This window comes from Ruditapes philippinarum, unplaced genomic scaffold (genome assembly GCF_026571515.1).
Source record: "Ruditapes philippinarum isolate M1 unplaced genomic scaffold, ASM2657151v2 ctg3132_1_1_1_1, whole genome shotgun sequence".
NCBI classification, from domain to species: domain Eukaryota; kingdom Metazoa; phylum Mollusca; class Bivalvia; order Venerida; family Veneridae; genus Ruditapes; species Ruditapes philippinarum.
The window spans coordinates 2,704-19,354 of NW_026863573.1; the positions used below are offsets into that span (position 1 = coordinate 2,704).

At 35.5% G+C, this 16,651-nt stretch overlaps 2 protein-coding genes across 2 annotated transcripts; one reads left to right on the forward strand and one right to left on the reverse strand.

Moving 5' to 3' along the window:
* The first annotated feature begins 2,128 nt into the window (after nucleotides 1-2,128).
* On the forward strand, nucleotides 2,129-7,934 carry LOC132722536 (uncharacterized). The gene is made up of 5 exons (XM_060707045.1): nucleotides 2,129-2,433; nucleotides 4,920-4,971; nucleotides 5,339-5,768; nucleotides 5,924-6,105; nucleotides 6,238-7,934. Exons 2-5 carry the CDS (start codon nucleotides 4,945-4,947, stop codon nucleotides 6,916-6,918), a joined length of 1,320 nt encoding a protein of 439 aa, XP_060563028.1. The 5' UTR covers nucleotides 2,129-2,433; nucleotides 4,920-4,944; the 3' UTR covers nucleotides 6,919-7,934.
* Nucleotides 7,935-8,621: 687 nt separating this feature from the next.
* LOC132722537 (uncharacterized) lies at nucleotides 8,622-16,508 on the reverse strand. Its single transcript, XM_060707046.1, has 7 exons — nucleotides 16,320-16,508; nucleotides 13,865-13,995; nucleotides 13,515-13,614; nucleotides 10,971-11,072; nucleotides 10,257-10,420; nucleotides 9,005-9,145; nucleotides 8,622-8,792 (listed from the first exon to the last, which is right to left on the reverse strand). The coding sequence occupies exons 5-7, from the start codon at nucleotides 10,369-10,371 to the stop codon at nucleotides 8,671-8,673; spliced, it is 378 nt and encodes a 125-aa protein (XP_060563029.1). The 5' UTR covers nucleotides 10,372-10,420; nucleotides 10,971-11,072; nucleotides 13,515-13,614; nucleotides 13,865-13,995; nucleotides 16,320-16,508; the 3' UTR covers nucleotides 8,622-8,670.
* Between the last annotated feature and the right edge of the window lie 143 nt (nucleotides 16,509-16,651).

A 16,651-nucleotide genomic window follows, 5' to 3' on the forward strand; every position in this document is an offset into this window, starting at 1 on the left:
AACCAAATTTAAAAGCAGCTAAACTTATTGTAAAAACAAGAGGGCCATGATGGCCCTGAAGTCGCTCACCTGTATATAGGCCCCCGGAGCGGAGCCAGTTTAAACCCCAGGGCTTTTATTTGAACAAACTTGGTAGACACCCATTAGAAGATATTTCATGCTTAACATCTAAGGTCTAGCTGGTCAAGTTTTTTTCTTTACACATATAGTTAAAACCAATGACACACCTGGGGCAGGGCCAGTTTTGACCCAAGGGCTTTTATTTGAACAATCTTTGTAGACACTTACTAGAAAATGTTTCATGCTTAATATCTAAACTCTAGCTATTCGGGGTTTTTCAAAGAAGACTTTTAAGTTTTTGCTATACACATATAAGGCAAATCAATGTCAGCCGGGGCGGGGCCAATTTTAACCCCAGGGCTTTTATTTGAACAAACTTTGTAGACACACACTAGAAGATGCTTCGTGCTTAATATCTAAACTCTAGCTATTTGAGTTTTTTCAAAGAAGATTTTTTAAAGTTTTTGTATAACACATATCAGGAAAAGGAATGACCCCCGGGGCGGGGCCTATTTTGACCCCAGGGCTTTTATTTGAACAATCTTGGTAGACACTCACTAGAAGATGTTTCATGCCAAATATCTAAGCTCTAGCTCATTGGGTTTTTTAGAAGAAGATGTTTAAAGTTTTTTCTTTTGGTTGCCATGGCAACCAGAGTTCTGTATGGAATAGAATTCTTTGAACAACTTTGTTAAGGCTTCACACAAGGAACATCCCTGTGAAGTTTCATTATGATCTGCCTTATGGTTTCAGAGGAGATGTCGTTTGAAAAGAGTGAACGGACAACGGACGACGTACGACGGACGACAGGCGACGGACGAAGAGTGATCCTAATAGCTCACCCTGAGCATATCCTCAGGTGAGCTAATAATACTATGACCACAGCAGATTTCGTACAGAAAAACTTCATAATTGACTTATATTTCCCTTAATTGTTTTTACACAGTTAATTGAAATATATTATGATCCCATATACTGACATATCGTCTGTTTATAAAGTTTGTATATTTTAGGAAGTTACTGGTGGAATTTTTTCACAACTTAATTTGAAGATTTTGACCTATCTTTCCTTCCATACTTGCATTTTTCGAGATTACCGTGATACTGTAGTAACTTCCTCTGAAATTACCCAAAATGGCAGACAATGGAAATAGTTTAAAATGACATTTTAATCGAATCTTTTGAAATAAATTTTTGACAATAAGTTTTGGAACTTATTAAATAGATAAAAAATATATTTCATGTATGATATTTATATTTAATATTTCCTGATAAACTTTATGTTTCATGATATCATATCACACCGGGCTATGTGAGTGTGCATTTTACAATTGATTCTTGTTGTAAAACATAATCATTATATTAACAAAATAGTCTATTTTAGTTTGTATTCACCTCAAAATGATAATGAATAATCGTCAATGTGTTCTTACCAACGTACAATCAGTTTAACGTACATTGTATAGGTTTATAATTGAAACGCCTACTAACAATTACAATGAATTATATTGGATCGATTTAAAGCTGTACTTCGTTTTCGGAAAACGAATTTTAAGTTTTAAGTTTATTTTTAACCATGTATTTCGAAAAATACAAATTAGGAAATTAAAGTCGTTTGCATAATTATGTTAAACCTTAATGCCTGATTATGACTAACGCGTTTTCGGAAAATAGATTTTTTCCCTATATATTTGAGCAATACGAGAAAATCGACATAAACACGTTGGATTGTGATTAGTGTCAGTGTGTTTAAATCGCTTCTTTTTTTTCTTAACAACGACTAACTATGGCTTAAACTGTTTTGACAAATCCAAAATGATCAACAAACATTTTGCCTCTCTTGAGGTTTAAACAGATATCATTTAAAGATATACTATGCTCAAATTTGATATTAGAATATATTGATAATTGCTACACAGTTTCTTTGTAAATATAAAATAAACATGTTTTTACTTCACACAAAGTACACTATAGGTGGTCAGAATATTAATATATATACAGTAGTGCCATTAAAAAAACTGGCAGTTTTTTTTAAGATTAAGAAAAAGACCAACTTTACTTGACCTGTATTAGGGAATGCAGCTTCCAATACATATTTAATTCATTCTTTCATTCAATTTAGACATATTCGGTAAGAATTTCATAGATTTCAAGTAATTTTGAAATAATACATTTTACGCAAGGATGAGCATAGTATATCTTTAAGAACACCCGGTATGAAGAAAATATTGTTTCAGAATGACGAATATTTGAAGACGAAAATGGATGATAGTGAAGCAGACCAGGAACGAAACCCGGACGAATTAAATATGAAGAGTTACCTGGTGTTATTACATTCACTTCTGAACAAGTTACCGGTGCCGGCTGTAAGAGGTAATCTAATTATTATGCCGTTTTGACAATCATATATCTGTTAAAGTGCAAAAATATCAATTGGAAGTTCACTACACTAGTTTTTCATATTAATTCTTTCATTTCTTCTGTTGATACAGATATTTACTACGCAACTGTTAAAATTGAAAGTTTAATTGAATAGATTTGTATGGCAAGACTATTGACATTATGCTCATCTTTTCATTTTCAAGTTGAATTGACTATATATTTCAAATGATTTACTGTTAAAATGGTTGACTAATGCATGCGTCATATTACACTCCGATTAGGTTTACGATGGGGAACCGATGCCTGAACGGGCTGAAATTGCCATTTTTTTAAAGGTCTCCGGCCGGTGACCCTCCGGTGTCAAGTGACCGGTGGGGCACCGTACGGGTAATCGGAGAATTTTAGTGCAGAGTTATTTTCTTCCGGCATCCGGTACATCGCCAGCGCAACGTAGCAGACACGGTTAAATACCCTCCGATACCCGGCCGGACACCTTTTGTTATCGGTTATATACCGGTTAGAATTTTTACCTCCTGAGCGCCAAAAATTCCTCCAGTTTCCGAGCAGTACATGAGCGGTCACCAAAGGCGTCTCGGCAGGTTACTGACCGGGACCCGGATGGACGCAGTACGTCGCACGTATGGTCCTAAAATGTCCGTAAGGATAGCGTTGGGGTTATTAAACAGACCTACGGCAGGTAAAGCCTTTGACCCGTGTTCAATTCTCGGACGACGGTGAAGGTCACTTTCGTTGTACAGATGTTATCAGTACCTTGCGAAAGTGAAAGAGATTATTACTGTTTAACTGCTTGACAGACTGTCCAGGAACGATGCGGTGGCTGAACTGTGCTCTGGTATGTATATTCAAGTTGGCTTACTGCCAAAGTCCTCAGGGTAAATCATAAATAACACCATCATTCTCTCATTAGCCAGCGTGCAGAGCTGAATCGGTTAAATCGCTAGACTTGTAATCTGTACATTGTGGGTTCGATTCCCGGGATGACCAACTGAAATTACTAGGAATTTTGCAGATTAGACTTTAAAGCGAGATCCCCTGTATGAGTGCTTAAACACTTGGACAGGTAAAAAAGAAGGAGAAGATTGTGGTCTTGCTTGGCTTTTTGACGTTGGTCATCCTGTGTTGCTAGATAGTGTCGGGGTTGCGTTCATTGAACGCCGCCTTCCTTACTGATCTTGTTTTTTTAATATTTTTCTGAAATTGGGACATATTGCTATTTGTATCTTGCGCTGTCCTCCAACAACTACTGATAACGACTAATACTCTTCTGGAGGACTCGCCTATACGGGCAACCGATGTCGAGTATTTAGAAACTCAATTACACACACATATTCTTTCAGTTTTCACACACGTGGAGGTTTCTTAAAGTTTTCAAGTTTCATTTACAATCTTTGAAGGAAAACATTGATTTCAGAGTGTAATATACCATCCAAAACAGAAAGCAAAGAAGGAGTGGGGGAGAAATCAGAGGAGAAGAAGGCAAGGAAAAATGCCAACAAAAGAGGGGATGTGAATAACGGCCGGAAAATGGGATAGCATGCCATACGAATACCGTCCGACAGCCGACCAGATATCGCACGTATAATTAACCATCACCGTACGATTGTTGCAGGCCAGATAACGGAAGGCAACTGGACATTTATCGTACGGTAGTCTGCCAGGTACCTTTAGAATATCGACCGGTGTCCAGAAAGAAGACGCCAAGGGTTTTCACCGGGTGGCCGGGCGAGTACCCTTCGGAAACCGTCCGAATACCTAACTGACCACAGAGGGAGAATGACCGCCCAATTATTCCCGGACATGATTAAAATGTTTCTCTCCGATCTCAAATTATCACCCATCGATCCCTCTATATCGGCCGGTCCCCGCTTGTAATGTGACGTAGGCATAACTGATGATATTGTAAATATAAATATGCCTAAAATATAAGAACAGACTATCCCACTCTTTTTTATAAATTGACCGTTACAGTTAAACATTGATGGCTATTTACAGAAATTAACATTAAATTAATATTTTGTGCGCCTATGGCGTCGTAATATCCGTAACAGTTGCCAAGGATACGCAACGACGTCATGTTCAAAATCGGGCTTTGATGGTCGACTTTGACGTCATGTGTACAAAAATTGGCTGAAACTACTGGAATAAAATCAACGGAATCTAATCAGAAATATGGTTAACTTTCCGCATCCCAATTTTCAAGATGCTACTCGAAAGTTCGCAAAGTAACGCGTTCTACTTTAATGCAAAGTAAGTTATTAAATTGAAAGGAATTATGACTACAAATGTATATGTCTTTCACCTTCTCACTCACTATATACCCTTAGATGGGCATAATAAACACACTTTGCACAGGAACATGCTAAGAATTTAAATTATTATGACTAAATAGGTTAAGGATTTAATTTTTAATGTAATTAAATTGTTATAAGATACAATGTATATTTTCTATATTTCAGCGACCAAGTATCAGTACTGACCAACATGGAAATAGGTTCAATCAAAGGAAATGTGAGAGCATATTAAGCATTAAAATAGCTTCTTGTTTACTACTTTATTTGCAACAGCAAATACAATATGGCATGTGTTCAAAAACAGTTTTTATTATATTATGAAACTGTAAAGAACAAATAAAGATATTGTTTCTCATTTCAATCAACCTTAATTTGAACATAAAGATATTAAACTAGATTTTTTTCTTGACTTTTTATTAAAAAACGTTTAATTACTGCCTTCTTTATTCTGTATTGAACCAATTTTTATAGCTTTTTCAAACAGTGAAAAAAAAAGTCAGTCATCAAAAAGTAATAACATGTCAGTATATTGTGTCAGAAATACGCTGTCATTGAGAAATATGTTTTGCTTGATTTATTTATAGGAACCGTGTGATAAACCAGGGAAACCTAGCGCAGTTGGACAAGTTCATGTAGACACTGTCCTTTTGGTTTGGGAACCACCAAAAGAACTGTATGAAAACTTCAACTATCAATTGAGATACAAAGAAATTAAAGAAAAGCAAAAATGGAAACTTCATCCAGAATTAATGGCCAGTAGTACAGTCACTTTGAGCACTTTAAGATCCGATACACAATATATATTTCAAGTCCGAATGGTGGATGATGAGATTGAAGGACCGTACAGCGAAACAAGCGACCCCGTTCAGACTATTCAATCAGCCGCTCAACAATTACTGGAATTTACTTATGATGTTTCAAGACCAGATGTTGAAATGCCATTGAAAAAAATTTCATTACAAGAAAACAAAGGAACAAGAAACGAATTAGCAAAAACAAGGAAGTTAGTTATAGGTAAGCAATTATCTTCTGATACGTACAATTATCAAACTAGAATTGATAATTTAGATTTTCATTTCGTGCAAAAAAATTAATCTGAGTTTTACGCATAATTTGGTCATTAAGATTATAATTACAAAAAAATAAATTTAGTATTCATTGAATTACAGGTGAGGCGAGCAATACGCATTTTTCAGAAAGAACAATCATGCTTGTAGGCGCGACAGGAACAGGGAAGAGTACACTTGTCGACGGGATGGTGAATTATATACTTGGTGTGAATTGGAATGACAAATACAGACTAACACTAGTTGATCTGGAAGATGAAGAGAAAGATACAGATGCTGATCAGGTAAATAATTTATATGTTGATTAAGATTATGGTGTAGACATTCTTTGAAATATAAAATTTGCACACACAATGTGTTATATCATGAAAAAGAAGAATATTGAATCGCTAATTAATTATGTTATTGATTTCCAGGCAGTCTCGCAGACTCAATGGATAACATGCTATACTATACATCCAATGCGTGGTAGCCGGTTGAACTACACTTTAAACATCATAGATACACCGGGATTTGGAGATACGCGGGGAATTGATCGAGACAAGGAAATCATTGATCAAATTCGTACATTGTTTTCTTGTGAGGATGACACTGGTGTTTTTTACATCGACGCTGTTTGCTTTCTTATTAAAGCCCCCGATGCTCGTCTAATACCCACACAGATGTACATTTTTAGTGCTATAATGACTCTGTTCGGGCAAGATACAGAGAACAATATATGCATGCTTGTTACTTTTGCGGATGGGAAACGACCCCCTGTATTATCTGCTTTAAGAGCAGCAAAACTACCACATGAGCAGTACTTTCCATTCAATAATTCAGGTCTCTTCGCGGAGAATACCGGCGATAATGTTTCGTGTTTTTCCCCTATGTTTTGGGAAATGGGATGCAAGAGTTTTCAGATGTTTTTCAATAAGCTCACCAAGATGGAAACAAAAAGTCTTCGGCAGACGAGAGATGTTCTTTCACAGCGTGAGCAGATAGAATTAACTATGGACAATCTGCTTCCTAAGTTAGATGCTGGGTTGAATAAAATCGAAGAATTGCGCGTTGAAATCAGAATATTAAGATTACAAAACTCAAATAGAAGAAAATAGCGACTTCACTTACACTGTTTCTGAAACAGAACAAAAGCAAATCGATCTTCCAAAAGGCAAGCATGTAACGATTTGCCTAAATTGTCATATGACATGCCACAATGATTGTGCCTATGCAAATGACGAGGATAAGAAGCATTGCTGTGCAATGGACAGCAATGGGAATTGTACACAGTGCCAGGAGCATTGTTTTTGGGATATTCACAGAATACTCCTTATATATTTGAATATGTTACAGTACAGAAACAGAGGACGTATACAGAGAAGCTGGAAAAGTACCGCCGGGCCGAAGGAGAAACAATGACGCGCAAAAAGGTTGTAGAAAGAATGTATGATGAACTATACGACCTAGAAGATGATATAATGGGGCTGATGGATACAATCAATACTTGTAACAACATCCTTAGAGAGATAGCTCTTCGACCTGACCCGCTTAGTGTTGTTGAACATATCGACCTCCTGATTGAAAGCGAGAGACTGGAAAAACGACCGGGCTTTCAAGCAAGGATTGTATCCCTTAAACAGTGTCGCAAAAAGGCAAACGTAGGCGACGATGTAGATCGATTTACAACAGGGTTTACTGACACGACGAAAATAATCACAGCGCAAGTTAACATACCACCGAAACCCCCAAGAAAGAAGCAGAGGACTAGGGGAAAGTTCAGCTTGTTCAAACCAGTTGTGGATATTGCGAACATGTTTAAGAATTGACAGGTTCAATGAGAAATATTGAACTAAACTTCATGCATGCTGAAGTTCTTTGAACTGTTTTATATTGAGTGACTGTTCAGTATGTACTGTTAGTAATAGTTCTATTGACATTTCATTATTTTTATGATTTGGCTTCTCTCTTCTTACGTATTTTATTCCGAAAACGTATCATGTGTGTATATGATTCAACGACATTGACTTCGTTAACTGATGATTTATGCTGCTTTTGAACTTTTTTCTTCTTTATAACGTTTCCCTTTGTTATAATGTTAGTTTTAAATGAATAAAACATAGACATTTCGTTATTTGAATCCTAAATGAGCATCATTTTTCTTTCGTTCTGCGACTTAATTCATTGCTGTCGAGATTCTACAATTTTGTATGATGATTTTAGCAAACCGAATAGTGTCAGTATTCCTTGTGCTTAGACAAGATAATAAAGAATCAACAGAATAGTCCGCATATAACATTCTGTTGTGAAATATATTTTTCCATGATAATATTCATTTAGTCTGTTAGAATGGTTGATATGAATTATTTTCAGTACCAGAGCTTACTTATGTAAACAACATGTGGCTGTTTAAAGTCCATCTAAGCTCCTTGCCGATTGTCCCGTTTTGTTGGGTCGTATCTGGGTTGCTATCATTGAACGCCGACCTTCCTTGTTTATCTTGTTTTTTTTCCATATTATATTGTTATGTTGTTCTTTAAAACTAAATTGAAAATTAAACTTAATACCAAATAATGAAATAATGAATCATTTGAATTAATCATACACAGATCGTTTTGTATAACTTTAAATGATTGAATACTATATTTTCATGAGTCACTTAATATTTTAACTCTTCAAACGACTAAAAAGTCACAAACAATACTCTATTTATTCTTGAATCTCTGTCACAGTTATATAGATTTTATAATATGCCTTTGGTGTATAAATAGGCTTAATATCTGAAAAAGTTGATGCTATTGTGAAAGAAGTACGCGCAGAGTCATGCTGTACAATAATTTATTCTTCGAACAGAACAAATACAAATGTATTCAAATTCCGGTTTTAATTGGAGAAACACATTCATCCGGCCACAAAGTTATATCATTTGTAACTGCCCCTTCCTTGCCAATGATTCTGTCCATTATCCCATTGAACAAACCAAATATACCTCCTACAATATATATAGATAAACATTAAAGATAACAGATAACTAATACAGAGGATCAAATGTTTTCAAATACAAGAAGTACAGAAATACTAATAAAAGGAGAATAAAGCGTCAAATCAAACTGTTCTCAGACAAAATGCTCTACAGTTCTTGATGTTCAAGAGTCTAGTTGCTTATGAATGACTGGACTGATATAGACAATGCTTTAGACTAACCTGTATGTATAAAAAGTATTCTCTTTCCTTTAAATCTGGATGAATTGTTTTCCAGCTCTCCGATCATTCCCATTGCACCTTTCCCTGTGTAATAAGGGTCAAGTATTATCCCTGTGGTCGAGCTGACTCGCGTTATGAATGCTAAAAATATGAAAAATATAATAGTACGGTACGGTAGTCTAATGAGGGCCCAACAGCCCTTTCATGCACGGAATGCAGCTTTCGCTGTCGAGTACGGATCTCGGACATGCCACCAGTCAATTTCTTAATGGGTTAACTGTGAAGCACAAAGTGGCGATGATTTACCTCCATGCAACATTAATGGTTTGATACTACGTCTTCGCGCACCTGCAAAATCCTCCCAATCGGAAGTTAAATTATGTTTTTATTCTAAGAAATCGTTAGAATATCAAAAAATAATATAGCGTACCAAAGATTGCCTTTAGCACTTGACATAATTTTAAACATCATATCCTAACATTGAATTTCCTCGGAGTTTTGCCAAAGATATAAATTTTGAGCCAAAAGTGGGTCACTGCACGGCAGTCAATGAGAACCTAAATGTACAGTAACCCGAAACAATATGAAAAGGAGGTAGTACTGAAAAGGGATGTTATGCAAGCAAAGGGCTTGCATCAATCACTCTCTGTCCTGGGAGCTCACGCACCCTAGCACACTTTCCTCGTCGTCCTAGCTTTCTTTGTACAGTCACTCGGCTTTAGTCAGGACGACGGCAGTTAATTCCATGTATACTAAGTCGTGCCGACTTAAACGTTACCTCGAACTGTAGAAAACATGCAAACTTGCTGTATTACACGTTTAAGTGGTTCTTCAATCATCTGCCGATGCCCTGTGTCTTCTTAGCGACGTGCACACACAGAGGGAATTTAAGAAGGTGCATTTACTTCTAATCAAGAAAGGAATATTTCTGTATGTAAAACGTAGAACATAAATTATTTTTAGATTGCCTCTATTCTGATGTACCGCTGCGAAATACTCCGGATACTTATGTTTACCAAAGAGGTGTGTTAGGCTATCCTCATATCCTTTAATATTAATGGTTTAGTTTTCAAAGCCTCTATATTACTTATTTGTTTTTAATGTAACATTTTTCTTATTTCGTTTGTTCTTTATGTTCTACGTGAAGATTCGATGTGGATCTGTTTAATTTGTTACTCATTATTATTGTTTTCCTATTTATAATACAATTTATTATGATTTTAATAAAAAGTTTATTCTGGTGGAAACTTACTAAGAACGTCATCTCTGAATGCGCCGTATCCATCGCCAATATAACCTTCTATAACATCAAGAATGTCTTCAGATTTAACAGAACTCAAACCTAACTGATGTAATAAATCATCCATATCTTTGCACAGTTCTTCTTTACGGAGTAAAATCGTCACAGCATGGACTCTTCAACAAAAATAAATAACTATTCACAATGTTGCCTCTTTGGATGATTGATAAAAATGAATCATGAAGTAAATTTGTCACATGATGGATAAAGTTTACTGTTAATGAACGAAACCTGACAGAACACTTTTGGTAACATTGGAATAAAATCTGAATAGTATGGACTCATAACAAGCAAAAATTTATCAAGTTTATATTAAACCGATATATTGTTTGATTTTATTAGACTGTAAGACTCCAGATTCGGTTCTGTCCGTGTAATTTACGAGAATTATTTTAGAATATAAAACTAATGTTTTGTAAATCCACACAAGCCTACATTAATAACCGTCATCATACGTTTACATCCGCAATAACAAAATGGGTTAGGTAATTTCCCAATACGACAGAGGTCTTTGGTTCGAGCCTACAGGTAGTCAAGTATTTTGTTTCTCTTTATTTTGCAGTATACGAGTAATTTGATAATGCTATTTCATGTGTGTACATAATGTTATTGTTCTCATAACATTATGCAGGATGATTAAACGAAATGAAAATGCATTACATTTACCTGAGTTTAGACCCTGTCAAATAGTTTCGCCACTGCTACACCCAGAGAGGTGCCGCCGGTCGCGACTGTTAATACTATGTCGTCAAATCGTTCATGTAGTCCCTGTTAAAGAAACCGGCAGTGTATCATTCAAGAAGGCTTGTGATCATGATTATATTTTGGAATCCTCTCTAACAGTATACTCGTTAAGTGAAATTTCGGTCCTTATTAGATACAGATACATGATTATAATATAACCATACGAACATATTTTGGAAACATTTTAGGAACAAATACATGTAAGTTTAAGTTTGAGTTGCGAAAGATGTCTACAATACATGTGCTATAGATATACTTAAAGGCATAATTTTTCGGAGACAACTGTTAATTTCTAATTAGCCATTGTATTGATTAAGCCGCTGTCAGGGATTAAATTCACTAATGCAGGAGGCCAATGGTGTATATTTATTTAGTTAAGTTGAGTTACAGGTAATTCAACAGTGATCATGATGCACGGTCCAAAGGTCATCTGAAACATCTGAACTAGTCCTCCTACTTAAAACAATAGAGAAAACATCGGATTTGTAGTTCAGGTGCCTCTGACGAAGCTGCATGTCAAATAATAATTGACATATACTCTCACAGCCAATTCAGAATTAATATGGGATTAGTAATCATTTACTTATTTACATGTATCGTGTATTGAGTGAATTATAAAATCTTGAAATCTCTAAAAACTTAATATGGATAATTTGGTAATTATAGTGGTTAGTTTTCCAAGGGAATTCTGACGTGGAGCGACTGACGGGGTATGCGAAATCGGCTTAAAAACAGACAGACAGACAGACAGACAAGCAAACAAACAAACAAACTTTACACATTTACTCATTTTAGTGGCTTAGTTAAGACTTAATCACACCGAGTCTGCAATTTTCATGTAAATTTGCTGTGATTAATGCTTCCGAGGGATCACTATTCCTCCAGATCTTTAGTAATATACAACCAAACTAGTGTATCGTGTTAGCGGTGCATAAAATGATGACTTTATATTGTGGGGCCCATGATGTCATCACAAAGACGAGAAATGATGAATCGTTAATCAACTATCTTATACAATCCGAATCCAGCCCTATCCGAAAATATGGCATGCAAGCTGTCAGTCACAGAAATTATATCGTAACTACTTGGTTCTACATTAAACTACAGGTTTAATTCAATTAATTATCGGTCACTGAAGATACCTGGGGTGTAATTGTACACTGTCAACACTTAGAAATTCTGTTTTATCTGTGTAATTAATATTCATCGCTCCTCGTAAGATTTGCGGGTTGAAATTGTTGGAGTTTACGACATTCCGTTAATTAAATACCCCTTCCGGGTATCGGTAAAACTTATCATGCAGGCTATAAATATCATTTATACATTGTTATTGTTATTTTTGCTATGAATATGTAGGAAGATTTATTTTTGATACAGCGACATGGTTTTGAGAATGTTCATGCAAGTTTAATTTAAATATGGCTCATTAAAATTTTATTGAGGAATGGCGGAACAGCGACCTTCCAGTTTCCAACGATTCCTGCAGAGCTTTCCTGCAATTTATAAGTCTACTTGAAGAATGTTATATTTGATACTGAAATCAAGAAGAGATTTATGCTTGTGTTCCTGCTTAAAGTTGCTTTTAATGTGTGAGCAGTGGTATATAAGTGTCTCTCTTATCTCACTGTGTATGTCTCTTCATGGCTTTTAGTGTAAGAGCAGTGGTATATATGAGCTTTTATAATACTGCACGTTTGTAACGTCGCTTTTCATTGGATAATCATGAGGTTTATATAATTTTATATACAAGGCTGCTGTCGATTCATGAAGAAATATTACTTTTTTCTCTAAAAAAAGATGTTTGCTGTATTATAAATTCGTTATAAAGATAGTTGACAGGTTATATGGCCGTATATAAACGGCTGTTTGCAATATAACCCTCGCCTAGCGGCTCGGGTTATATTTACAAATAGCCGTTTATATAGGGTCATATAACCTGTCAACAATCTTTATAACTAATAATATATCTCATCGCACTCTCTTTTGCATGTGCTTATGTTTGAGCAGTGATATTATGAGTATTTAACTCATAACACTCTCATGTCTGCGCAGTTTAGATGAGTTATGCTTATCTATGTGCTTATATATATTTGTTCCAGTATAATGATGACCTAGATCTTGACCAACATATATGAAGCTGATGTTAATAAGAAGTCACAGATTAACGATTTATGAAATTTATATGTACACATTTTTTTGGGGGGAAAGATATTTTTTAATTATATTGTTGAAACTTAACATAATATGGCTTTTACTTCATCCATCATGTCTCTCATTGATCATATTTGGGTTATTAGGGTATTGGGGTCTGGCTCCTTAAGCTTAATTGCTTAAGACGCCTTGCATGGACTAGGATTCGAACCATATTTGAAGTTATTTCTTAGTGCCGGCCCCACTGGACCCTGACAATATACATGTATAATGTATAATCTGTATTATTTATCTGTAATATGTATATTAAGATACCTGTTGAAGAAGTTCCTCAAATAACGTTATAAATGCATAAACCGCTTTACCGGTCGCCCCTCCAGAAGGTATACAGTAGCACTTTTCTTTGTATGCATCGCTAGAACGAAAATGTGATAACTAGTTATGTTCTTTAACAACAAATAAAATCAGAATATAGGATCTAAGATAATTAAATGGTATACTGGGTAATGATTGTCTTTAAAATAGACTGCTCAATACGAACCGATTTAATGTTGTTTTTATTTTGTGGCTTTTCTTTTAATATTAGATTGTTGCTTCAAATATCATTTTTATAGCGATTGCACTGTTTTTCGATTTGAAGAATGAACATGATTACGAAAATTTACCTTATAAAGTGCTGCATCCTCGCGATTCTTCGTTTAAGGGACTTGTAACCTTCCAGTGGTGTGACATAAATTTTGCTTCCTGCCATTCTGTATAACAATATATTACCCATAGCCACGAGAGGATCTTCTTTCTGTGTAACAAAAACATAGCCAAACACACTGACTGAATCTCTTGATATTCTTTTTGATTATTATTATTAATGACACCATTCAAGTAAAAAGGCTTACATTTTATACTCAACGGACTTGACACGAACAAAGACTGTATTCCACCGAGTTTGCTTGCCTAGTCTATATTTAGATTTTAAGTTGTAATTTTCGTATCCTAGATTTATATCTAAATCACTGATAAGATATATGTAAATATTTATTGCTTAAACAAACACTATATAACCAAAGATATTGCAAAGGAAACAAAATTAAATAATATGTAAGGGTTCTTTATGTGAATGGCCCCGTCGCCAAATCGACGTCATTGGTAATCTACAAATTACGTCATTACTTTTTACGCGTAATAAAATTACCGTTACGAGTAATAAAATAACGTGTATATAAAAATACTCAGGGTAAATAATATCGGCTATCCTATATCGAAGGATGCACGATATATAGGTTCAATTGGTTGATACACTACATATTTATTTGCAAAATATTTTTTTTTTTGTTAAAGTCAAAAACATTGTAACTACAAAAATACATTCCTTCTGACATTATTTTATCATAAGCTAAATAGAACAAGAGCCATGTTAACATGGAGCCATGTTAACATGGCCAACCCCCGCCGAAATATGTTTGCTCATTGGAAGAGTGTATATATGTTGTAGAGCAGAATAGGTCTTTTTGTAATGAAAACTGATGGCTAAAGTGATTACAGATTTGCAACCTATGTGAATACTGATGGCTGAAAACAACAAAGGGCAATAACTGAAAAACAATGCAGGGTAGGTTATCATTCTTATGCTGCACTCCTCCTTAATGAGATCTATCCTCCTATAAAGTTTGAAGTTGATACCTTTAACACTTTTTGAGATACCTCCGAACAAAAAGTATGAAAAATAACAAATAACTCCAAAATTATAAAGGGTAGAGTATCATTCTTGCGCACAGCATTACTCCTCCACCTATGAAGTCTCACTTTTTGAGTTATGCGCCACTCAGGTGAAAAATTAAGTATGAAAAATAACAAAAGGCAATAACCTAAAAATTATGAAGGGTAGAGCTATCACTCTTGTGCATTACACATCTCCTGAGTGAGATATATCCACCTATGAAGTTTCATGTTGATATCCCAAAGGCTTTTTGAGTTATGCTCTGAACAAAAAAATAAGTTTAAAAAATAACAAAAGGGCAATAACTGAAAAATTATGAAGGGTAAAGTTATCACTCTTGTGCACTGCATTCTTCCTCAATATGATCTATCCACCTATGAAGTTTCAAGTAGATACCTCAAATACATTTTGAGATATGCTCTGGACAAAAAGTACGACAAATAACAAAGGGCAATAACTCAAAAAATATAAAGGGTAGAGTTATCATTCTTGCGCACAGCATTCCTCCTCAATAAGATCCACCAACCTATGAAGTTTCATGTTGACATCTTAAAGACTTTTGAGTTATGCTCCATTCAGGTGAAAAAGTAAGTATGAAAAATAACAAAGGGCAATAACTGAAAATTTATGCTGGGTAGAATTATCATTCTTGTGCACTGCACTCCCGCTCAATATGATCTATCCACCTATACAGTTTCAAGTTGATACCTCAAATACTTTTTGAGATATGCTCCGGACAAAAAATGTGGGACGGAAGGACGGACGGAAGGATAGACGGACGGACGGACGGACGGAGACTATTAAAATATCCCCCGCCGCCTTTCGGCGGGGGATAATAAAAGGCATAACAGTTGTGGAAGCAGTTGTGGAAGCGCTGAAGTGGACCATACATTACAGTTTAGGGAGAAATCCGGTTCGATTCCTTAAAAAGACGATTAAAATTAGTGCTAATACGGTTTTACCTGTCTTTGACGCATATTATTATTGACATTATGACAAAATTTCTTCAGCGTAATATTTCAATAAAGCAAATGTTGTTCTAATATCTGTTACAACAGACTGAACCCGACAAAAATGAAATGAGCCGCGTCACGACAAAACCAGCATAGTGCGTTTGCGACCAGCATGGGTCCAGACCAGCCTGCGCATCTGCGCAATCTGATCAGGATCCATGCTGGTCGCTGTCAGTTTCTCTTCTTGTTATAGAGTATGTAAGCGGACAGCATGGATCCTGATCAGACTGTGCGGGTGCGCTGGCTGGTCTGGATCCATGCTTGTTGCAAACGCATAATGTTGGTTTTGTCGTGACGCGGCTCAAATATCATTGTTGGGGATAAAAGCATATTCATATTTCATCACTGTTACAATAAAAATAAATCGTTTATTAAATTTAAATATATATATACTTTCTCAAATGGGTCAATCACAATGTGAGGTTTTAAACCCAGTGATCGACAGATGAGGGAAACTGCTCGACAATGACAGGACTGTGGTCCGCCCCCTGTGACAATATGTGTTGCTCCATCTTCAAGAGCTTCGGCAAATAGGATCTGTAGCGCTCGAACCTAAAGCTCATAATAACACAAGTTGGAACATAAATTCATATACACAATAAAATTATGAACCAATTGGATCCAAGCGTAAAAGAAAACATTATAAATCCCTATGGATCCTAGTTGTAATTGAAAAATGGTTAATTAAAGATGTAATAGACGGAATAAACATGTTACAGATAGGG